We start from the raw sequence: 24590 nt of genomic DNA, 5'->3' as shown, positions 1-24590 counted from the left end.
AGGTTCACACAAAGACAAACTTGTTTATGCACAACTTTGGGCATGTGCCTATTGAATGGCTTCTGTTTTCTTTTATTTGGCTGGACCCGTTTCTCCAGGCCAGACTGGATGGCACCCTGAGCAACCTGGTTTAGTGGAAGATGTCCCTACCCATGGCAGCGGGTTTGGAATCAGATGACCCATAAGGTCCCTTCAAAACCAAGCTATCATATGATTCTGTGTTTTTTCCAGTTTGTCAATGGAATTCTGACTTCTCCTTTGTATGACTCCTGGCCGTTGCAGCCTGGCAGCATTTCTGGTCTTAATAAGCATATTTCTTATTCCAGCATCCAAATGGAGTAAGGACAAAGGAAGAATCCAGTACAGAATGTTATCTTTACTTTTTTTCACAGCAAGCTGGTATCTTACCGTAGTTTTCCAGCTGTTATTTGTACCCATTCTATAACAACTTCATGCAGCCCTTCTTTTTTGTGGCATATTTCACATTACTTCCAGTGTTATTCTCATGCCTTTGCAAAGTCAAGGTATAGGATGTTTACAGATTTCCTTTTGTCAGGAAGACTTTTTTTTTCTGTCCAAGTCAAAAGTTATACTTAGTTCTATATAAATGACTAAAATATTTGGCAAACAATTAATCATATTCTTTTGTTTTATTGTGTCACCTAGAAAATATTTTGTCTAGGTGTAGTGATTTTTTTGTAATTTTGACCAGTCAGCTTAGCTTTATATCTGTAGTCTATCCTTTTGTATTTTTGTTCCTTTTCCAAAGTAGATATGTAGGCACTGTTTTATTTTAGTTGACATTCCTGGATTCTCGTGTATTTTTCATTATTTCTGAGAGGTAACAGTTGAGTTTACTCTGGGTTATATAGGACCTGTTGAGAGAGTGTAACCAATTGTAATTTAAAACAGGTTAACTTCTCTATGAATTCTGTCTTGTAGTTCACTATTTTTGCTTTTGTCCTTCCTCCCTTTCTGCTGATGCTGTACTTGCCATCTGATTGCAACTGACCTTTTTGGGAGAAAAATGAAGGAAAAAAGCACAGAATACTTCTGTTTTCTTGGCACTGTCCATTTTATTTCTTAATGACTATTGGAATAACTCCTTCCTCACTACTCTTCTTACTAATATATCTGTGGAATTGTGGGGATTTGTTCTCTACATGCATTACCTTTTCTTATTTTGCAATGTGACCTTTCTGTGTTAGATTTTCTGTATGAATGTGCTGCTTTTACATTTGTCCTTGATGATTTGACCTAGTTCCCTTTTTACTATTACTCTTATATTTTGAATCATCAAAGCATTTCTGAATTGCCAGCTGGTCTCTTACTATATATATTTTCTACAATCTCTTGTGTTAATATAATTTGTATTTGTGTACTGAATACTGCTTCTCTGAGAAGTGCTTAGTTGTCCTGACTCCTTCCCACTAGAATTTGATTCTGAGAAGAAGAAACCTCTCAGTGGAAGAAAGTCTGCTTCCATAAGCACAGTAAAAGTCCATTGGCTGTCTTCACTATTTTCCTTTTTACACTTACTAGGGATGACTGACAGTCATTTTGTGAACACAGTCCATTACTTTGCCTTCTATCCTTGCATTCTCTGTGCTAGTTGATTTCTACATTTAAAAAAAAAAAAAAAAAAAAAAAACAAACCACCGACAAAAATGCCAAAACAAACAAAAAACCACCAAATCTGGTTTTCAAGAACTGGCTGAACAGTCTGTTGTACTGCAAAGTATGAAAAGCTCCTTGAAGGGATGTATTTAGACAGAATTCTTTCTGTCTAGCAGTACTCATAGAAGGAATGTTGAAGCTCTTTCCTCCATGAGTTACAACCCTCAGCTGTTCCCCTGTATAATTGATGTGGGCTGAAGTTTCCCATTGCATTTTAATTTTTCTACTTCCAATGTCTTTTAAGTTATTATGTATTTTGTATTTTCTTGCCCTTTTTTTTTTCATTATTCAGATGTGTATTACTTCTTTCCTAAAAGAAGACTTTCTTTTACCTTTATAACATTTGCACCTCTAATGTTAAGTTTTACCTCGCTTCTGGAGACATAATTTGGAGTGGAGGGAGGAGGATCAAATGCCCTCTATGTATTGCAACTGTGAATCTCAAACATTTTCGTATTCACTCTGTTGAAGCTTTAGAAGTCTTAGGTAAGAAAGGGTTTTTTTAGGTTAGAAGTAACTCAAAACCTGTTTTTGACATATTTGTATTAAAAGTTTGGAGCTCTCTGTTACAAAAGAAGTAGCCTGGTTCAAAATGAAAGAGGAGGCCAATGTCAGCAGATCCTTTTCACACATGGTTATGATTTGTATCTGACCCCAACAACATTTGAAGTAGTGTACTGGTTTCCCTGTATCATCAGTGCAGAGTTACAGCTCTGAAGGGTGTTCGGCTGCATTTAATTAGGTAACTTAATCCCTAAAGGTGTCCTCTTCTCATGGACAGTTACAAAGGGAGCCTAGTGCACTAGCTTAGGTGTAGGTTTCTACTTCTGGTGAGATATCTTAATCTTGCCATTTACCCTTTCCACAGACCATTATTGCAGTTCTCTTTAAGCACTGAGGGTCAAACCTGCATTAGCAGTAGAGAAGAACTGCTCTAGAGGTCAAGGAAAGTAAGAAAGGGATTCAGTCAATGAATGCAGAGTTCAACTTTGTTTTTGCACACGCCAAGTCCAAGATTGATTCTTGTGATGCCTGTAGAGCCCCTGTTACTGGAATCAAGAAACTGCCTCTGAATGAGCAGAGTGCTTTCCTCTGTTGCTTGCTCCTATGGAGTAGAGGTTGTGACAGATATGTTTTTTTGTGAAGTACCTGTGTATTGTGTGTGATAGTACCTTGGCTGAAGTAGGGTTGATTGTTACATTCATCTCAGATATGCCTGCTTGTAGTACCCAAAATCAGCTACGTGGTACAGTCTTTAAAGACCTTTTCTTTGAGTAGAAGCTGTAGTGGCTCTTGATCTCTTAACCCCAGAGTTCCTCACCCTGCTGTAAAACTGCTTCCTGAGTGCAAGGACTAACTGCTGTTAGTCTGCTGACATTTTTGAGCTCCATGGCATTCTATTGCAGTGATAATAAAATGACATGAGGCACTTGCTAAATGCAGCAGCTCTGGAGAAGGAGCTCATTGTGCCTTTGTAGACTAGACTGCAGATAAAACAGTTTGTGTGTGTGACACTTCATGAGTAACTATTGTAAAGAATTTCTTGTTCTTATGGTAGCTTGGAAGAGAGTGGCCATTAATGACAGGGCTCTAGCTAAGGATGATAAATGTCTCTAAATATTGGGAATTAACCTTTGCAGATGACAAATTGTGAAAATTATGTGAAGCTTCTGCCATTCTAATTAATCTGGCTAAAACATCGAGCAAATAGGGACATTTCTAATGTCTCCAAGACCAGAAAATGACTGCAATACAGGGACAAATGCCAGCATATTGCAGGAGATGCCCTATGCTTTTTAGGTCTGTCTGTCCAGGTCTTGACTGGTAGAAAAGACTGCGATACTAAATGCTGTTTATTTTTTTACTTTTTATTTTAATTTACCTTTAAATGTATAAAATGCCTAAAGATATGGCATTCTATATTTTAACAGATAAGGAAGGACATACGTTTTCTGTATTCTGGGTGCTGGTGAGTGTTGTCCTAGGTGCAATAGCCATGCTGTGCAAAGAACAAGGAATTACAATACTGGTAAGAATTCTCTTATAAACTGAATTTTCACCTCAACATCTGTCAGGTATAGTTGCAGAGTCTACAGAAATTAATCTTCTCCACAGCTAATGACATGCACACCTTTATATTCTGTTCAGAAAATTAATTAATGTTGACAAAAAGCAGTATTCTTGTAGATCTGTCTTAACTGTATCTTTGCCAATCTGTTAGTTTTTCACTTTAACTTTTGTAAGCAGGTTGCATATATTTTTGCAAAGTTTAAAGGTTTTACACCATTAGTTTTGTTTTTGTTGCCCTTGTTTTTGAATTAAATTCTTGAGATAGCAGGACTACAAACTTCTTTTGAAGAGAAGTTCAAAGCTCATGAAGAAAGTTATAACTGGAGGAGAGCATTTTTAAAAGCTCCATTCCCTTGCTTTTGTGAACAGTGTAATTATAATTAGGGCCATTGTTTATGGCTCTAATTATAATTATATTGTGACCTAATTAGCACTTCTAGTACTGCATCTCTTCCTTTTGTTCCTTATTTAAGGGTCTGTCTGTGGAAACAGATGTAGCTATTGTTCATGTTTATTGTGGTCTGGCTTTTTATAACTTCAATGAAGGCAATGCTTTTTTGGGTGACCAAACTGGCCACCTGAAATGCTGTATCTGTGATTTTTACTTTTTATATAGCTATATATCTTTATTAATAAATCCAGTGTATAGCTTTAGGTGACATAGATAAGCAACAGAATCAAAATTCATTGCAACAATGGCCCTCTTGTCCTTGCTAGAGGAAAAGGGAAAAGAAATTACAGAAAACTTCTTGATTTGGGACTTTTTTTTTTGATAGATGTTTGTAGAGTGATGTGTTTTTCAAAGGTGTCTGTAAGGAATTGTCTTAAAATGTTAAATTATTTACTCTAGCAGTATGCAGTAACTATTTGAGCTATCAGATTCAGAACTATTATTGGATTTGGGATTTTATTTGTTTGCTGTTGCACTGCTAGGATGATTACATTTATTGTGCTAAGGGGCACAGGTCAGAGGGATAAAGGGCTAAATCACCCATTAAAAAGATTACTTGGAGGCTGAATGTGATTTTTCAGTAGAATTCTTTCCTTCCTATTTCCATCTGAGTCAGCCAAAAGCCTTTTAATTGCCAAGTGGCCTTTCTACATGGAACCAAGCCACACTCTAACCGATCTTCTGTCCCTTCCCTTGGACTCTTCGTGAGGGGCTTGTGGCCTCCCAGTGTACCAGCCCTTTGCTTCACCTGGAACCAGTTTTACTGGGGTTTTTTCTATTTAGTCATCAGAACAGTGAGGCAATTTCTGAAAATATTAGAATATAGGATAAATACTCAAGAATTACCATGATGATATGCTGAAACTTTGAAGCAGAAATGCTAAGGTTTGATTTTGCCGGTAACCTCAATAGAATTACTCCTGGACACATTTATACATTTTTTTTTGCCTGCTTGGAGGTAGTTATGTGCAAGTGTAGCCTGGCAAAGCACTGAATATGTTCTAGTTTTGTGTAGTGGCCGATGTCATATAGAACTATTATTTTTTTTTCCCCCCCCAGCAACTTGCACTGTGTTTATTGCTGTTAATGCAAGAAAAACAAGTCTGATACCTCTGTTAAATCTTTCTCAGCCTTTGTCTGTACCCTTTAGAAACAGTATTTCTGAAACCTGGAAATCCACAGATACCATACAACAAAAAATAAGTAGAAGGCTTTAAGAAACTCCACCTTACTGACAGAAGCCTTACCTTTTGACTGCAGCATTTACACTGCAGAACATTTGGGAAAGAAGATGGAGAGCAGAATTCTGTTGTGACCATGCATATGTTATCTGGCTTTCTGGTGCATGGTATTCCCTGAACGGTTATTCCCTGTAGCAGGAGAATTTCCATTACAGTAAAATTTTATTCTACTAATCTGAGCTCCATTTACCATTCTGCCATCATTACTACCAATGTATCTCTCTAATTGTTTGGAATCAGAATTAAGATGTATAGTAAGTCGATTCAAGATGTATTTAAAAGAAAATATTTGTGTTTAGCTGCTTCATCTTATGCTGTTGTTTTCTCTTGGTTCCTTAGGGTTTGAACGCAGTGTTTGATGCACTGGTGATTAACAAGATAAATCTTTTGGAGCTCATTCGAAAGTTACTGTATAAGGACAAGTCATTGGAGGTGAGTCCTTGGATGTTTTGTTCATTCTTACAGATTTTGTTCATTCTGGCCATTCAGACAGTTATGTCCTAAACAACAAAGATTCAGCTTCTGGCAGTTTTTTTGTTGTTGAGAATTAGGAAAAAAAAAAACAACCAACCAACCAAAAAAGGCATTGTTAGTCAGCCTAGTAAGGCATCTTTGCAGCAACATGAGTAGTAATGGGGTATTGCTAGAATTGCATTGAATAGTGAAACCCCTTCCACAATTTTCTCAACAATATGTTAAAAATGTTATATGGAACAGCTGAATGCTTGATGCAACAAGCTCTCCAGGGTCAGTAACTATACACCTGAAATGGTACTTGGAATGGTTTGGTCAGAATAAAGAGAGGGAGAGATTTATTCAGGTTCTCAATGACATCGTTAGACAAGTACATTAAAAACACATTATGTTACCGGGTCCTAGTAGCTTTGTAGTTTAAAAGAAAAAGTTAGGTAAGCACTGAGAGCTGCTAGGGATTGATTTTTCTGACTTTCATTGGTGTCAATGTATTTGGTATCGTCTCAAGTGGAGTCTGGCACCTAGTATTGACACTGGCAAGCAAGTAACAGAAACAATCGGCCTCAGATCAATGAAGGATGGCAGCCAAATACACCTACAGCCTACTAGAGCATCACTGCTGTTGAACAGCTAAGATTCTCATCCAACATTCAACAAGAATATTCCTTGTACTTTGCTTCAGTCTGGTTTCACTGCAGAGGAGTCTCACTAATATTTCTGAGTAGCACAAGTCCTGTGGGGCTTTTAAATTCCTTTGCAAGGAGTGAAATGAAGAGCTGCAGGGGAAAACAGGGGAAGTAGGTTCTCTAGAAATGAAATTATAGCTTTGACCAAGAAGGGCTAGGTGAGGACTACAGGAGTGTTTCAGGCACCAAATAGGAATACTGGGAAATTTTGCTGTATAAGGAGATTAATGTCAACTAGAATATGACAAGAGAAGCATCTGGAGCTGTAGGGATCTACAGCAGAGCTAGCTGAGAATTAAGTGCTGGAAACAAAAGGTAATAAGTACAACCTCAGGAATAAGCGGTCAGTCAAGCCTCACATCAGTGCCTGGTAAGATCATGGAACAGATCCTCCTGGAAGTTATGTCAAAACATGCGAATGACAGGGAGGTGACTGGAGACAGCCAACCCAGCTTCAGCATGTGCAGATTGTGCTCGACTAATCTAGTGGCCTTCTGGAATGGAGAAGAGAAGGCTCCAGGGAGACCACCTCTCTAGGAAGCCTAGTTTGTTCCAGTGTTTGACCAGTAATAAATTCTGTACAATGAGGGTGGTGAGGCACTGGAATAAGTTACCCAGAGAAGTTGTGGATACCCCATCCCTGGAAGTGTTCTAGGCCAGACTTGACAGGGCTTTGAGCAAACTGATCTAGCAAAAGATATCCATGGTATCCCTTCCAGCCCAAACCATTCTATGATTCTAGGAAATGTCAGAGTAAAACCTTTTTGGAGAGTTATTCTTTAAGCATGAAGAGCTCAGAGTATGGTGCTTCTGTTTAAAAGAAGAACTTTTAAATGGTTCTGTTTCAGTGAAGAAAACATCAGATGTGCCTTTTCCCTCTTATTCTTTTGGTAGAAGTAATTAATTTTAGCTCCTGTTACCTGCAAAAATCTGTTCTGCTCTTTTCAAGGAAGTGTGTCTAAAATTGTTTTGCTTTGTTGCAAGGCAGATCCTAAAAACTCTTCAAGTAAGAACCTTTTTTTTCCTTCATGATTGAGACAGGTTTGTTTCATGCCAGATTTCAGTTAGTTCTGAATCAGAGAGGATACAATAACACTTCTTCCACTTTCACATTCTGCCTACTGAGAGATTTTGTGGCAGTTGTGAGATCTGGCCTTTAAGAGAATGCATGTGCTGTTAAATGAAATTAAGCCCTGGGCTAAGAGATAATGTTAATCTGTCATAAAGCAGCAATTATAAATATTCACTACATGTGGGCTTTTTTCATAGTGCAATTTTCTCCAAAAGCTATATTATAGGAAAACCATTCCTAAATCCTCCTTGTAGTAACTTTGGTTACTGAGATGTCCAGGTTGGAAGCAATCATTTGAGCACAAAGGCTAGCTTACGTAAAATCAAAATTACAGACTGCTTTATCCTTAAGTATTCAACTAAATATTTTATCATGACTCCATTGTTAATGACAAATACAAAAAAACAATCTAAAATTTGTTTTTTAATTTAACTTTTCCATCCTTTTAGAAAATAAGTATCTTCAGCCAGTGCACTGATGGCTGTCTTTGTTCAGGAAGCCTACGTTTTTTTTTAAAAAAAATTCAGACATAGCTGATATTGATATCCTAAACAATTATGGTGGTCCTTGCTAAAGAGCATATTCCACTAAGAGGTAATCATAATTATTGTGCCATCTTAAAGCTTTGACTGGTGTATTGTTATACTTACTGATGATTCTGTTCCAGTCTCCACAGGTGAAGCTTGAAGAATATCTGCAGTGTACACTGTTTTGGTTTTTCTGTTTGGGTTTGGTTTCTTATTTTTTGGTTTTTGTGGTTTTTTAATGAAAATTATGTGTGCTTGGAGAAGAGTATATAAAAGTCTGTCAGATTTACTGTCTACATCGTCACTTCTTTATGTTTTATGTGACTTGCCTTCTTTACAGCCTAGAGGGTATATTATAAAATGCATGATGTAAACCAAGTTAATATATACCAAACACAATTTTGTACTTTTTCTGATCTTGGGTCATTTACCCTGAAGTAAGTGATTTGGGTGCCTCTCTGTCGTTACCTTTTTAATCAAGTTTTTGAGTGTGAAAATTTTAATTCAGTTTCTAATTCCTCCCAGTTCCTAACTGTGCAGTTTTCTTGGTATATACCTGTAATTTTACCTCTGAAGATACCTAAGTGGACAAAATTTGTCCATGACAAGCAGACAGCTGAAAATAGCTATTTAAAACAAAGTCCCCAAAGTACTCATCCTCCATTTTAGAAAGAAAAGATAAATTAATTTAATATGCTGTATACTAAAGGCTGTATTCTGCTCAAATTCCCTGTCAGAAATTGCCATGGAAAACTACATCAGCTAAAGAATTACAGAGGATTTGTAGAAGAGAGTCTTCTTGAAGTAACAAGTTTTGTTTACTGATTGAGAAGGAAATTAAATTTTTTGCAAAAAATACTTTCCCATTAAAAAGTCAACTCTAATAGCAAAAATACACAGGAATAGGTTTTTCTTTCTGAGATAGAGGTGAAAAGGATGTGAATGTGTTGGGTGAGAGAATAAATACTGTTTCTATATGAGGTGGGATTTTTTCCTTCTTTCTTTCCTGTAGAATGCTGGGCTGTTAAGGAAGGGGCTGCTTTTCAGGATAACTCTTTTGATGTGTGGAGGGGCCGGAATACTGTATATCCGCTGGAGGATTATGGGCACAGGACCACCAGCTTTCACTGAAGTAGACAACCCAGCTTCATTCGCTGACAGTCTGTTTGTAAGAGTAAGTTACAAAGTTTCTTTTTTCTGGCCAGCTCAGAACTTTGTCTTTTGTCATAAAATTAAGTTTTCTGTGCTTCTAAGAAACAATAAAATGGGCAGTTTTTACGTTTCGAGATATGTGTGATGAGTCACCTTCGCCTGTGCTGCTTTGATGATTCTCTGCAATTTTTTTTTAATAGTATACTGTGTATATTCTTTGCATTCCATTTAGCATGCACTGTACACATTGAAGTACTTTTCCATTTACTCTATATTTTTCCCATGCATACAAGAAATTAGCTTTTGCTCATTTTCATCCCTTTTCCACATACTATGCTTGACTTTTCACCTTCTTTCACAACTAAAGAAAATAGCATGAAGTTCTAGTCTGGTGTATTTGGAGTGTCTTAGCTATGTACCTCTGGTGGCATTAAGGATCTTTCTGGAGATGGAGAATGAAAGATGAAGACAGTGGGTGATTACTTTTGATGTTTTCTCCTGTTGTACGAGATTGTTCTTTTTATGTGTGAATATTGGTTGGACAGCACGGAATTGCATTTCCCTGCTCTGAACTAGAGAGCCACCTAGCTATGTTTAAAAGAAAATTAAAAATTAATTTCACAGCTGTAACTGTAATGGATATAAATAGTAAATAGTTGTAGTCTAACAGTATTCATATCCTCTGTTGTGTTATAAGAGAAATGAGGGAAGAGAAATGGAATAAAGTTGCCCCCTTCTCTCCCCCACTCAAGTTTAGTATCAAATAAATGTTTGTTTTCTCTTTGACTGACAGGCTATAAACTATAATTACTACTATTCACTGAATGCATGGTTGCTGTTGTGTCCCTGGTGGTTGTGTTTTGATTGGTCAATGGGCTGCATACCCCTCATTAAATCCGTCAGCGACTGGAGGATAATTGCACTAGCAGCACTTTGGTTCTGCCTAATTGGTCTGATATGCCAAGCTCTGTGCTCAGAAGACAGCCATAAGAGAAGGTAAGAGACAGTGATGAATTTTAAATGCCTGGCCAACTTGACTACAGTATTATTTTGTTAAATCCACTACTGATAATTTTAACAATTCAGTAGAACCAGTGTCTAGCAAATGCAGTTCAAATAAATATTTATAGCTGTCATTACAGTTTTATCCCAATTTGGGTCCATCACTGTACACCAGCTAGTAGGAAACAGAGTTGGAGGAGGAGACATGGATGGCTGCTTTATTTTTTCTTCTGAAATGGTGTTTTGAAATCCTTAACACTGTAGGTGGTAAAAAGAAATATGTGCTCAAAACGCAGTAGGAAATTGTTTGTTGTTGCCCGTACTCCTTACAAGTCATCATTTCCTTTAATTTCCTCCTAATAATGGAAGAGAGGAGATGTGCTTTGAAATCAGGTAGAAATACTGGCCATGGTCATACAGTTAAAAAGTAAAATGCTTGACCCATATTATGTACCCAGAAAACAACTTGTACTTTACCCAAAGGAACTAAAAAGTTTATTGTAAACTGTTCCTTCTCACTAAGGGCTTCTGTTTAACTTCATAGGCTCTGTTACCATGGATTTTATGTAGACTTAATTTCTCAGTTCCTTAAAAATTTCCAACTGCTCAGTCATAGACTGGAACTACCTGACTTAAAAGTCAGGTAGTTCCAGTCCCCCTGCCACAGGCAGGGACACCTTTCATGAGAACAGGTTTCTCAAAGACCTGTTTATCCTGGCCTTGAACACTTCTAGGAATGGGGCACTGTCACTACGTGTCCTTTTGAAAAGCCCATCTCCAGCTCTCTTGTTGCCCTCTTTAGGTACTGGAAGGTTTCTAGAAGGTCTCCCTGGAGGCTTCTCTTCTCCAGGATACACAACTCCACCTCTCAGCTTTCAGTATTCATAGGAGACGTGCTGCAGCCTTCTCATCTTCATGGCCCACCTCTGGACTCACTCCAACGGGTCCATGTCCTCTTTATCTTGGGGGCCCCAGAGCTGGATGCAGCAGTCCAGCTAGGATCTCAGCAGAGCAGAGTAGGATGTGCAGGATCACCTCCCTGGCCCTGCTGGCCATGCTACTTTGATGCAAGCCAGGATATGGTTGGCTTTCTGCACTGCAAGTGCACATTGCTGGGTTGTGTTCAGCTTCTCATCACTGAACTCCCCCAAGTCCTTCTCAGGGCTACTCTCATGCCATTTTCTTTGTTCTTGGGATTGTTCTTTGTTCTTGCCATCTTTGTTCTTGGGATTGCCCTGACCCAAGTACCAGACCTTGCACTTGGGTTTCATGAGGTTTGCATCAGCCCACCTATTCTGTCCATGTCCCCCTGGATGGCATCCTTTCCCTCCACTGCACAGCTGGGTGTCATGGGCAAACCTGCTGAGGGTGCACTCAGTCCCACCATCCTTGTCACCAGCAAAGATGTTAAATAGTGCCAGTCCCAGTACCAGCCCTTGAGGAACACCACTTGTCATTGGACTCTGGACACTGAGCCATTGACTGCAACTCTTTGCATGTAACCATCCAGCCACTTTCTTAGCCACCAAGAGGGCCAGCTGTCAAATCCATGTCTCCACTTTAGACAAGGATGTCACATTGGACAGTGCCAAATGCTTTGCACAAGTCCAGGTAGATGATATCACTTGCTCTTCCTTTATCCAGCAATGCTGTAACTCCATTGGAGAAGGCTATAAAATTTGTCAGGCGCATTTTTCCCTTAGTGAAGCCAGATTGGCTTTCACCAGTCACCTCCTTATTTTCCAGGTACTTCAGCATATTTTCCAGGAGGATCTGCTCCATGATCTTGCCAGGCACAGAGATGACCTACTGACCTAGTTTCCTGAGTCTGCCTTTTTCCCTGTTTAAGACATGAGCATCTCCCCTTTTCTAGTCAGTGGGAACTTCTGCAGACTCTCATGACTTCTCAAGTATGATGGGTAGGAGCTCAGCACTATCTTAGCAATTTCATCCATCAGTTCCCTTGGGATCTGCAAGTGCACCTTACCAGATCCCATGGAGTTGTGCACCTTAGGTGTTCTTGAACCTGACCTTTTTCTACAGCAGGCAGTTCTTCGTTCTCCCAGTCTCTGCTTTTGCCTTATGTGACTTGAGCAGTGTGGTTGGAGCACTTGCTGGTGAAGTCTGAGACAAAAAAGTTACTGAACACCTCAGCCTTCTCTGTGTCCTGGGTAGCCAGGCTTCCCAAATGCTTCCACATTTTCCATAGTCTTCCTTTTATCACCAACAAAGGTAATTCTATTGCTCAGAGTGCAAAATCTTATTCTTCTCTTTCTTCTCATTCCTTCAAATGTTAACAGTGCACCCGCCTGCCTTTCTGCTGTTCCCATACTTATTTGCATAGATAAGTAATTTTGGAGAGGGGGTGGAACTCTTGCTGCTAGTGATGTCATACTTTCTAGTAAAAATGCACTCACTAAGCCTTTATTCCTAAATAGGTTTTTAGTAAAAAGTGAAGACAAAATGTATAGTGAAGGCCTAGGACTTGTGGGGATGAGAAAAGGTAGGATGCATCTACCTTACAGTGTAGAGATTCATTTGTAATAAATTAGAACAGAAAATTACCATGCCCGTGGCCATTGTTGGAAACACCTGACATGGACCTGAGGTCCTTATTCCCTTATGTCAGCTCTGTAAAATGAGGTGCCTAGACTCTTTTGTCTGAGCTCTGTATAGTCAATAAAGAGCTACCTGCTGAGGATACTAACATTGGTGCCAAAAAAAAGGAAGACAAACTGCTCTCAAAACCTGTGTGTCTCTTCTGTCAGTAGAAAGAGAGTAGATGACTAACTTTCTAGTAGTTAACCACAATGGATTCTACTATTGATATGTTTGTTAGGAGAAAAACCGCCCTCTCGGTTGAATGTGCACCTAAGTTTCTTCTTTAACAGTGACTTATGGTTTTGCCCCCATTACTGTCTTACTAGGTCCAAAAATAGACAGGTAGCTTTTACCATTACTTTTCCTGCCTGTGTATTTTAAATAGGAGTTATAGAATTAATATGTAATGGGGCTATTTTCTGGCCTGGAATCATGAATATTTCTTTTCTGGAAATTATAGCAATGATTTTTAAAGTGCCTCCCTGTCCTATATGCACATCCTTCTATAATGTTTAAATAAATTTTATATGTTAAGTGGAAAAGGTTCTTTAGTTAAGATTTGTAGTTAACCTGAGAATGTTTCTTGTTTGCAGAATCCTTACACTGGGACTTGGATTTCTTATTATCCCTTTTCTTCCTGCAAGTAATCTCTTCTTCCGAGTAGGATTTGTTGTTGCAGAGAGAGTCATCTACCTCCCCAGTATTGGATATTGTATTCTCTTTACATATGGATTTAGTCTCTTGAGTAAGCAAGCCAAGAAAAAGGTACCATCAAAATAATCAGTAGAGTTGTTGATGATGAAGCAGTTCAATTGGATGATTTGTTTCTTAACTTGGCTCTCTTTCCTTAAGAAAATTCTTGCTGTGGCAGTACTTGGAATCTTGTTGATAAATGTAATGCGCTGTGCGCTCCGCAGCAGTCAGTGGAGGTCAGAAGAGCAGCTCTTTAGGAGTGCATTGTCTGTGTGCCCTCTGAATGCAAAAGTAAGTCACTCATTGACTTCTAATCTTTTTTTATTTTTCTTTTATTTTTAAGTGTTTTGAAATGTGGGGTCAAGGAGGTATTATGCATAGTTAATATATTGTGCTACAGTGTTATTCACAGTCTTGCTGGGTTCAGAAATGACATTGACATGTCAGACATCTAAATTGCAGTGGCAGCATAGTCAAAATACCAGAAAGTGCAAATTACAATATTGTAATTCAGAACTTGGAGGTGGGAGTGGAGAGGTGAGGGAGAGGGGAGAATGCACTTCAAGAAAGGCATCAAGTCAAATTGGATGTACTGCTAATAAAATCTATTTAGAAGAATTGTGTGTATAATTGCAAGTTATTGCAACAAAAATATCAAAACAAGGTTAGTAAGTTGTAGCGATGTATTGAACTGAAAAATGTCTATGCTGTTTTTAGAATCCTTTCTGTGTACTTTCCAGTGGTATATAAAGCCAGCACAGCTGAGGGACAAAGCAGCATATCATCAATGCAATTGCGGGATGTGGGAGTAAAATCTTGCTCCCACTTCTGCTTTTTTACAGCAGCTGAGCGGGCTAGACTCTTCAGACATGGGCACTGAGGAAAGCTGTAATTTTCCCTGCAGGCTTGGTGGGGAACACGTAAGATGGTGGGGCTGGATAGGATGTTTCACTGAGCTGAGCAGCAGTGTTCAGCACTGGAGACTGCTGCAGCCTCCAACAGAGGTGACCTCCACAGCAGTCCTTCGACAGCCAAGAGCGTGATCTGTTGGAGCACACCACTGAGCACTGATGTTGTCTGAATTTTAGTAAAGAGACTCTTTGAAAACCCTGGGAGTGGGAATGTGCAGCTTGTCAATAAAAATACATTGATGTTTTAAAAGATGAGGTTCCTGTAATCTAGAGTGGTGTCTAGAAAATGCCAATCAAGACACAGGGTTTAAAAAGGAACCTGTGAATGCTCAGCTTCACAAAGAGAATGATAAATTTAGCAATTACTGGAATACAAATTGTATTTTACAGCAACAGTGAGCTGTAAAAAACATTTATGGCCAACATTTGCAACACAGTAGCATCTTTCAGTAGTCTGAGATTTTAATGCATAGGAAAGAGCTGTTGTATTTTATTGTGTGGCAGTGGTAGGCAACCATCTTCTTTTTAATTGATGACCTCAGTACATCTTGTCTTCTGGATGACAAGCACATACTATAAATGGAGCAAATGCAATCTGTTTTCTTTGTGTATAACTCCATCCATCTGCCATGGTGAGAGTGCTTTAGACAGATCCACACTCTTTGCCTGTGCTCCAAGCTCCCTGGCCTCCAGCCACGGCTGGCTGGGAAGCTGGAGCTGCGCTCCCACAGTGCCGCGCTGGAGCCGATGAGCTGTGCACAAGCTACTGAACTCATACAGCTGGTTTAAAGCCAATGAATGTACAGGCAAAATGAGCTTGTGTTTGTCAACACTGGCCAATGTAGACATGCCTGAGCTGTATTTCTGCTGGTGACAGCTTGTGCAAGTGGAAAGCATGGAGATGTGAACCAGGAAAGGATTGTAGGCTCACATCCCCATTTTGCTGAAGGATGTAGCTTTGAAATCACAATAGACAGGAAATTTTCTAAGCAGGAACATCAGAGAGTCCATGTATGAGAGCCTATGTCTTGTCTTCTTTATGAACTCAGCTATATTTATTTAATTTTGACAAAGGTAAATGTGAAAATTTGAACCAGGTTTTGTTTTGATCTTCAGTTGTCTTGAAATTGCAGGCTTCCTTTAAAAATGACTCCACAGGACTTTCTTTCAGTGACCCATTTATTTCAGTGGGAGGCTGCTGCAGACCAAAGAATGGCACACAGATAATAGCTTTTTCTTGTTGTTCTTGGAACATATTAAATATGTGTAATGTGGTCATGCTTTGCTTCCATTATGTATCAGGATCTCAAAATCTCAAATCCTCAGTAGCAGAAAAAGCTGTTCATGTTTTGTTGTAGAGCTCTTTTCAATTCCAAATTGTCTGTGTGGGAAGTACAGAGTAAACTTACCCTAATTCTAAATAACAAGTTGTAACAGCATTGCCTTGTCTAATTTCAAGACTCATTTCTTTAAACATATCCTTTAGATAAAAACGTGGAAACTGCATTAAATGAGATTGTGTGGCACAGTAGTGAATCTGGTGCTTTGACACATCTGGCTCAAGAGGATGACATCTAAGATCAAGTTTAATATACGTTGCCCAGTGATTTTAAAATTTATTGGAAATAAGCAGGTACCATAATGAAGCTATAAATATTTTGACCTCTGAAAAAGTTCCCAATACAGATATTAAAACGTTTTGAATATTTTAAAATTTATTTTAAATGTTATTTATTTACAGTATTTTAAAATATATATGTTTTTTATATTTGTGTATATAGATATAAAATACGTGGTGGGTGGATAGGGTTTTTTAAGTGAGAGAAACAAGTATGTTACAGATCTTGGTTAAACATGTCCAGGAGCATGTCACACATTTGAACTTGTGTGACCCTGCACTCAGGTTGGTTTCAAAGGCCACGAGACTGAAACAGTACACATTTTTAATATATATGGCAGTATTTTCCTTAGCTGAACAGGAGGTGCCTCTGTATTGATTCTATTTTTTCTACCACCTTTTTTCATACTGTATGGATTGGATTCTTCTCATTGGGAGAAAAGAAAGCTGTTTCTTTTAGCATTTAGTTCCTCTCCTTGGACTAAATGAGAGACATAAGTCAGAAGGACTGTATCCTAGATTTGTCTTTCTCTCCACTGATGATAAGAGAAGTTTTGACAACTACAGCAGATGTGGATATGTGAGATTTTGACCCTCTCCTACTGCTGTTCACTATTTATAGACATTGCTGGATTGCTTCTCACCTTCTGAAGTCATTACACATTGTTTTTTTTTTAATTTTAAAGATTATTCCCAAAAATGCTCATCTTGCTGCCTTTTTTTTTTTTTTTTCTGTTGGAAATGTTTGTTATTTTTTGTCATCTTTTATAAAAGCCATGGCAGTTAAGAATCCAGAGATGGTCTTTATTCCTGGATGACCTCCTCTCATTGATTATCTAAATAAATAATTGCAGTTACATTGTTACACACATGGGAAATAGCCAGCATTTTTCTTTTCCTGGATTTGAAATAACTGAATTTAAATTACTGTAAATTATTGTGATTTTGTACATAATCTCTACATTCTCCTTGCTACTGGCTTTTCTTTAAAGGATAGAAATTAATAAACATAATTTTTGAAAACTTTTCTGCAATAATAAGCAAGGAAGTTAAAATACTCCCAACATAATGTTACTATCTGCCTTGACATACCAGAGTAAGTAACTTTGAAATTTATGCTTTATGCAAACTGCAATCATTATAGATACAAGTTTGTCAGAGAAGAGCTATGCTAATACTGAAAAGGTACAATTAGTTTGTGAGGTTGGTTTCTATACTTTTGTAAAAGGTCCTGTAAAATCTCTTTGTTACAGAACAAGATTTAATGCTGTCTGAGGATCTGGTCTTTGATCCTTAAGGAAGCTGATCTAGAGGGCATTTCCTTTAGATATTGAGATTTTTTTCTTTATGCTCTATATTAAAAAGGGATTATCTTCTCAGGAATTTACCTAAAGTGCTGTGGGGATGTGTTTATATGGGCTATTTGCAGTGTTTTGCCACCATTTTAAATGTCAATTTTTGTGTATACAAGCACAGTCATGCAGAAGAATCTTTAGACAACATTAGATACACAAACAACATGTGAATACCAAAAAAGCTTTATTATTATTTAGAAGACAGAATTTTAGTAGTAGAAGAAAGAGAAGATTGATGACACAAGCTGGCATTGAACAGAGGCATCTGCATGTTCCTGGAGAAATTTTGACATCTGTGCTTTGCTTTCATCCTTTTCAGTAAATGTTCATATTTGCTGAAAAAGAGATTATCAGCAGCCAGGAAGAGAGAGTAAAATTGGTGATAATAGTAATGCTCCAACTGAGGGGGTGTACCTCCTAGAAGATGCTATTACATTTCAATTTCTTCCTGTTCTGTTTCGAGGGAAAACAAAAGCAAAAATTCAGTCTGGCAATAATTTCATTTTTGTACAGGAAAATATTTTTTTTCCTCTCCTTGTTTAAATTTAACATTTGAATAAGAGTTCAAGTACTATGTATATCTGGCACAGAATAATATGCAGCGCTTTTTCTTTTTTATACTGGCTTCTTAGGTTGGTTGAGGTATTGAACAGACAAATAGATAGAGCCTATTCCTTGGCTAGGCTCTGGTGCTATGGTTATGTTAAACAACACATGTCTGTTGAGAGAAAGTGGGTTCTACCCTAGAGTATTTTTACCTGATCTCTTAGATTTCTGAGAATACTGTGTTGTTATGCATCCCTGAAAAATGTTCCTTTTAGAGCTATTACTGTAAAGTAATTGCCTGTTTAAGATTGATAAAGGATCATCTGAGTATAATGTAATTCGTCATTTCCAGTTAATATTTAATCGTTTAATAACGAAGGGCTCTTAAATGTTTAACCAGGAAAGTAAAATCTTCCCTCCCAGGCTGGCATGCACAATATCTGTCAAAAACAGAAGAACCACACCTCTAGAGATGAAATTTTAAACAACTCACTGGCCTCTCATTATTAAAGACCAGATTCCTCCCACCCACTGGTACACAGAAAGCACCTGAGTCCCCGTGCTGTGCAGGGGAGTCACAGCCCTGTGCTCAGCAGACAGCTCTGCAGGCCTGCCTTCAGTGAGCTAAAGGCTGACCTTGGCATCTCTCTGCCCTGGCACTGAAGTGAGAGACACATCTGGATGGCAAAGTACCTCTCAGATGACTGGATGTGCCTGGAAACCCTTTGGTGCTTCTGCTCTTAAGAGCAGGATGTTGCCGCATCTTATAACGCATTGCAGAACTGGCTTTGTCATTGGATGTTTATAGTAGGCTGGGCATTTCTTTTGATATGTTTGGTTTTGGGCTTTTTTGCTCTTCCTTTCTTTGTCATCACCATATTAAAAGGAGCTAAATCTAAAATTTCACTTGAAGAGAAATTAGAAAACTTACATACAGCAAGGAGCCCTTCATTTTTGGGGGTATTGTATAGAAACATCATTTCCTTTCACACAGGAGCTATAGCTGAGGGCAAAAGAAATATACCATTTGAAAGGATAATAGTTTATTTAAATAGTTGTGCAATCAGTTTTAGTAGATTATAGTACATCTTTTTAGTTCAGTTCACAAAATGTACATGTGCACTTAATACTTCATTTGATGTTTTGACTTGAGAGAATTGTTATCTCAGTTTTCTTCAGACTGCACAATTCTGTTTACATGAGAAAAATATTCTTGCTGCTGGTACTTTTGGGAAAAAAATGGATGTGAAGATACTACATGTTTTAAAAAAAACTGTGAAAAATAGAAAGTGAAGTGCTGTTTCCTAACACAAGGCAGCTGACATGTGAAAGACTGAGTGGTTGGTGTACACCAAGATTTTTCTCATCTGCTCTTTAGTCAAATTTCATTTTGTAAAGCTTCTTAAAGAATGAAATTGAATCAAGTTAAATATAATTTTGTTTGCTGATACTGAAGTGTAAAGTTACGTACTTCAAGGGCTAACATCCAGTATTCGGTGAAATCTTTAAGTATTTATTTTGTGTTGCCACAATGTATCTTTTATCTGGATAAAATTTGAATATGTGAACTTCAGCATATCTGCTCTATCTTCTTGTATTTTTTTGACACTGTCAATGGAATTTCATTTGGTTGTTTCTTGATATAAATGTACCATTCTGTTCCTTCTTTGCCATGGGCCTTGTCATATTTTTGTGAATGTACAGTACAGTGCCAGGATGTTTTTCTTTGTGGAAGCTGTGCTAGAACTGCTTTTATGGGATGCTGAATTTGTGTGCTATTTTATATCTTAGAGTGTGAGGAGCTGCCTTTGTGCATGCTTAATAAGCTTTATGGCATCTCTGTTCTCCCTAAAACCAGTGAAAATACTTTTTTTCCCATTTGAGGAAGCATGGGAAATGTCCTTAACTTTATTTGGTGGTGGTATGTTACTGCATAGTTACCATCATATAGAGATGGAATTCAACAAGTAAATACCATAACAACTAGGCTCCAACACTCATGTGTGCTGGGTCAGTAGGTCCCAGATACTGTGCCAACTGCAATTAAGGTTTTTCAGTTAATGGACAGATAAAATCCTTTTTTGAATATAGAAGGTGAATTAGACTTATCTAAGTGCATTATGAACCTATCTTTTTGGAATGCAATCTGAAGATATTCCTGTATACCATTTTGAAATTAGATTTTCAAAGTTTGGAAAAAATTACCATATGTGTTTGTTTTAGATGAAGTATATACAATTCAATTTCAAATAGTGAAGTTATCTAAATAATGAGTCCTGATCTGGGTGCTGAGAAATCTCTTTTCAAGAGTCAGTACTCACAGTACTTTTCAGCCAGGTAACATAGTCTTCTGAGATTCGTCTTAAAATGGGATTTGAGATGTCTTCCAACTCAGATTTGTCCTGATATATATTTATTCCTATTTACTCTTGCCATAAATTAGGATGATGCATCTTCTCCCTGTAGTCTGAAAGCTCTAGATCCTTCCTTCATCATTGCCTGTTTTTAACAGGCAAAGTCTTCAACATATTGCTACATATATTATTTCAGAAATGCTCTTTGATACATTTTTATCCTTAGATAATAATTGTTCCTGTCTGTTACCTTTTGTTTGGGTTTTTAGTGAATGTTGAGTTTCTTCTAGTTTATGCAATAACAAAAACAAAGTTTGACACATTGCTGTAGTGTTCCTTCTGCTATGACAGATTTGATTTGAGTCAAACTTTCTCTTATCTGGCAAACAGACAAAATTAAGAGCAGGAGGTCTCCATACCAAGTGTCTTGTGAAAGGTGTGGTGACCTCATTTATAAAACTAGGAAATTAATAATCTTTCTTAAATAGCTGGAATAGGTAAGCTGATGTGTACCTCAGATTTTGTCTTACTGTCTTCATTGTATGAATTATCCAATCCTAAGTATCAACCTACACCAAAAGCCAGCAATGAATGACACAAGTGCTGACTGTTTCTTTTTAGAGAAAGAACTTTTAGCTGCTTGATTCCACAAAATATCTGACTGTGGTGGAATATCCCTCTGTGTTTTCAGGTGCACTACAATGTTGGCAAAAACCTGGCTGACAAAGGAAATCAAAGTGCTGCAATCAAATACTACAGAGAAGCTGTAAGGTATTAGAAATTTTACTGCTTTAATGATCTTTCCTAAAATTGCTCTCATGTTTAACATGAAGAAAATGCTTAGGTATTCATTTTCATGTTCTGCAGTGTTGCAGAGCTAGCAATTTGCATATATTAATACATGTCCATACATAATAATAATCTCTTAAATTTTAAATTTTAGGTTGAATCCAAAATATGTGCATGCCATGAACAACCTTGGAAATATTCTGAAAGAAAGAAATGAGCTCCATGAAGCAGAGGAGTTGCTGTCCTTAGCTGTACAAATACAGTATGTTTAGACCAATGCTAAGCAGTGTTTTGCACCAATTGAGCCAAAATGATACAATAAGATCTTGTGTTTCAGATGCTTAATTGTCTTCTCTCTTGGTGTTTTTTTCCCAATTTGCCCAGACCTGATTTTGCTGCTGCATGGATGAATCTAGGAATAGTGCAGAACAGTTTAAGAAGGTTTGAAGAGGCAGAGCAAAGCTACTGGACAGCAATTAAACACAGAAAAAAATATCCAGATTGTTACTACAATTTAGGGCGGTTGGTAAGTGCTTTTGAATAAATTATAGCAATGACTGGAATCTGTGTGTCTTTCTGTATGTATATATATAGATAGATTTATATAATTCTGCTGTAATGTTAAAAGCTGATAGTTATCCCGCTTTGCTTATATTGTATTTTAGGGTGATTTCATGCTTTTGGTAGCTTTTGCTATTGCTTTCCCAATATACTTCCTTCCATACAACATTTGGTAATCCTACTTTATCATATAAAGAAGTATAAACAAAATTACAGATTTTAATTTTTTTTCCAAAAGGTACTATTGATTATTTCCCGATGTTTTGCATTCCTTAAAATATTGTTAGCTAGTAGAACTATGCTGAAAAATTCAAATTAGATTTTTGAAAATATGTACATTAAATATTTACTAAATCTCTTGTGTAGATTTCCAAATTGTATGCTGTTTCTTCTCCTTATTCTATTGGTACATGCATATTTGAAGACAAGCCTCACTTCCAGAGGAAAGGAAAATTAGTATATAGCATTCTTATCTTCCATACTACAAGAGTATTCCTTTTATGTTTATTTTTGTCTATAGAAAGAAATCCTACTAGAAAGGACAAGACATTAACAACTTTTTAGTGTCTTTAGTGAATGATAGGAAAGTAAAGCAAGTAATAGCAAAATTACTGGATTTTTCTTTTGTTTTAGTATGCAGATTTGAATCGCCACATAGATGCATTGAATGCATGGAGGAATGCTACAGTCCTGAAACCAGAGCACAGTTTGGCCTGGAACAATATGATAATATTGCTTGATAACACAGGTAAAGGTCTATTTGAATGTTTTAATGAATAATTCAGTGTATAGAAAAACCTGTATCTGTTTTTATCTAAAAGGATCTCTACCTCTTCTTTGGCTACCCAGACACCCTCTAATAATAGAAGAATGCCTTCTGACTTGGTGATTTTAAAGCATCACTTGAAATCCAGCCCACAAATTGAATTTCTGATACTTACTTAAAATGCCATCACTGTGCAAGCATGTTTGTATTATAAATTCCAGAACTTTTTAATCTCTGCTTTCTTGTTCTTCTGAAGGTGTTATCTGTTGGAAACAAAATGAAGATACTCTGTTGCACTAGTCTGCAGCATTTTACACTTGTGTGTGTGTGTGTGATACCTGGTTTTCCCTACAAAATTATGCAGTCAGCTATTTGTAAAATATGTGTGCTTGCAGCATGAACTAAGGCTGTGTTGAAACATGCCTTCTCTTTTTCTGCCACCTGGGCTTCCAGGCAATCTAGCTCAAGCAGAAGCAGTTGGAAGAGAAGCCCTGGAATTAATACCTAATGATCATTCCCTTATGTTTTCCTTGGCTAATGTACTGGGGAAATCACAAAAATATAAGGTAGGTAACTAGAGCTTTTTGACTTTAGGGCTTTGGGTTGGTTTAGTTGGGATTTTTCCCTTAATTTAACTCCATCGACATTTTTTGTAGAAACCATTTGAGGAGATCATTGTGGACTATGACTTAGATAATCTGTTTAAAACGTTTCAGTGCCCCTTTCTACCACAGTATTGGTGTGTGCTTCTGTCTTGAGCTTATCCCTCCTTATTTTAGATGTCTGGGTTACAAATGTTGCTGCCCTACACTATGTCAGTGGTCAGTGGAGAGAAATAGGCTCTTAAGCACACTAGAGGGCAGTTAGGGTCTTGTGTTGCTTCACTGCCAAGGGGGAGAGCCTGCATTGAATTAGAGACCTTATTTCAGGAACTCAAATTAGATGGGACAGGCTAATCCTTGTGCTTTTGCTATGTATTCTGTGAATGTGTACATATATAGATAAGAATTCTAGCCTTTTTGCCTCAGACACAATCTAAAATATAGTAACACAAGTTTGTTCATCCCAGACTGAGGATGGGATACCTGGGTGATCTTTAGAATGCTATGAGAGAAAGTACATGCATTGCTCAATGTATTGAACTTCCTCTTGGATACAGTGGACCAGCCTGTGAGTGGTACCTCAGCATTAGCTCCCTTTATTTGCAAGTAGTAAATGTAATGAAACTGATGAGGATGCCTTGTTTTCCAAAGGGAATTGTATCAGATGATAAGCTTATATGACAGAGAATAAATCATACACATTTAATATAGTTAGTTGTTTAAATTGACTCTATAATCAGTGATTTATGTATGTAATAGGGACAAATTAATAATCAAGTCCTTGGTGTTCCTTAGAAAAACATAATTTACTGAACCTTTTTTCAGTTTTTTTAGGCTTTTAAGGGGCTTGATGTCTTTCTGATAGTGATAATGTTAACAGCACTGCAGGAACATCCTCATTTACATACAAAGTAAGAAGATTGTACAATATGAAACTTGTCAGGAGGAAATTGCCTAAGTTGCACCAGGAAAGGTTTAGATTAGATATCAGGAAATTTTTTTCACAAAATGGGTTGTAAAACATTGGACCAGATTGCCCAGGGAAGTGGTGGAGTCACTATCCCTGGAAGTGTTCAAAAAAATGTATGGATGTGGCACTTGAGGACACGGTTTAATGGTGAACATGCTGGTGGTGTGGGGTTTACAGTTAGGCCTTGTGATCTTAAAGGTCTTTTCCAACTTTAATAAGTCCATGATTCTCCAAACAGATACATCTGTCCAGTAGTTACTGTGACCACTTATATTTTTACAGTATTGACCAGCTGTGCAGTCCTGACCTGTTCACATGTGAGGCCAGGACCTGTGACAACCCAGCACTGGCTTTTGTTTGTGTTAGTGATGCTGTTGAGCACCCTGTTACTGTTTTTCTAGACTGGCTGGACACTCTAATTCTTTTCTCTCTCCACCTGAGACTGTTATAAATACATATTTTAGGTTGGTTT

General features: G+C 37.6%; 1 protein-coding gene across 1 annotated transcript in view; it reads left to right on the top strand.

Annotated features, from left to right (window-relative positions):
* The window catches only part of TMTC4 (transmembrane O-mannosyltransferase targeting cadherins 4), a 53089-nt gene that overhangs the window by 20234 nt on the left and 8265 nt on the right, over positions 1-24590 (top strand). The window contains exons 6-16 of the mRNA XM_041478276.1: positions 3609-3706; positions 5779-5871; positions 9211-9372; positions 10144-10346; positions 13547-13718; positions 13806-13937; positions 21122-21201; positions 21374-21481; positions 21604-21745; positions 22414-22528; positions 23000-23112. Of these exons, the coding sequence (XP_041334210.1) occupies positions 3609-3706; positions 5779-5871; positions 9211-9372; positions 10144-10346; positions 13547-13718; positions 13806-13937; positions 21122-21201; positions 21374-21481; positions 21604-21745; positions 22414-22528; positions 23000-23112 (1418 nt within the window). The remainder of the gene's footprint in view (positions 1-3608; positions 3707-5778; positions 5872-9210; positions 9373-10143; positions 10347-13546; positions 13719-13805; positions 13938-21121; positions 21202-21373; positions 21482-21603; positions 21746-22413; positions 22529-22999; positions 23113-24590) is intronic.

The sequence above is a fragment of the Pyrgilauda ruficollis genome, unplaced genomic scaffold, assembly GCF_017590135.1.
Source record: "Pyrgilauda ruficollis isolate IOZ18807 unplaced genomic scaffold, ASM1759013v1 scaffold44, whole genome shotgun sequence".
In the NCBI taxonomy this organism is placed as follows: domain Eukaryota; kingdom Metazoa; phylum Chordata; class Aves; order Passeriformes; family Passeridae; genus Pyrgilauda; species Pyrgilauda ruficollis.
This window is presented reverse-complemented; position numbering and strand designations above follow the sequence as displayed.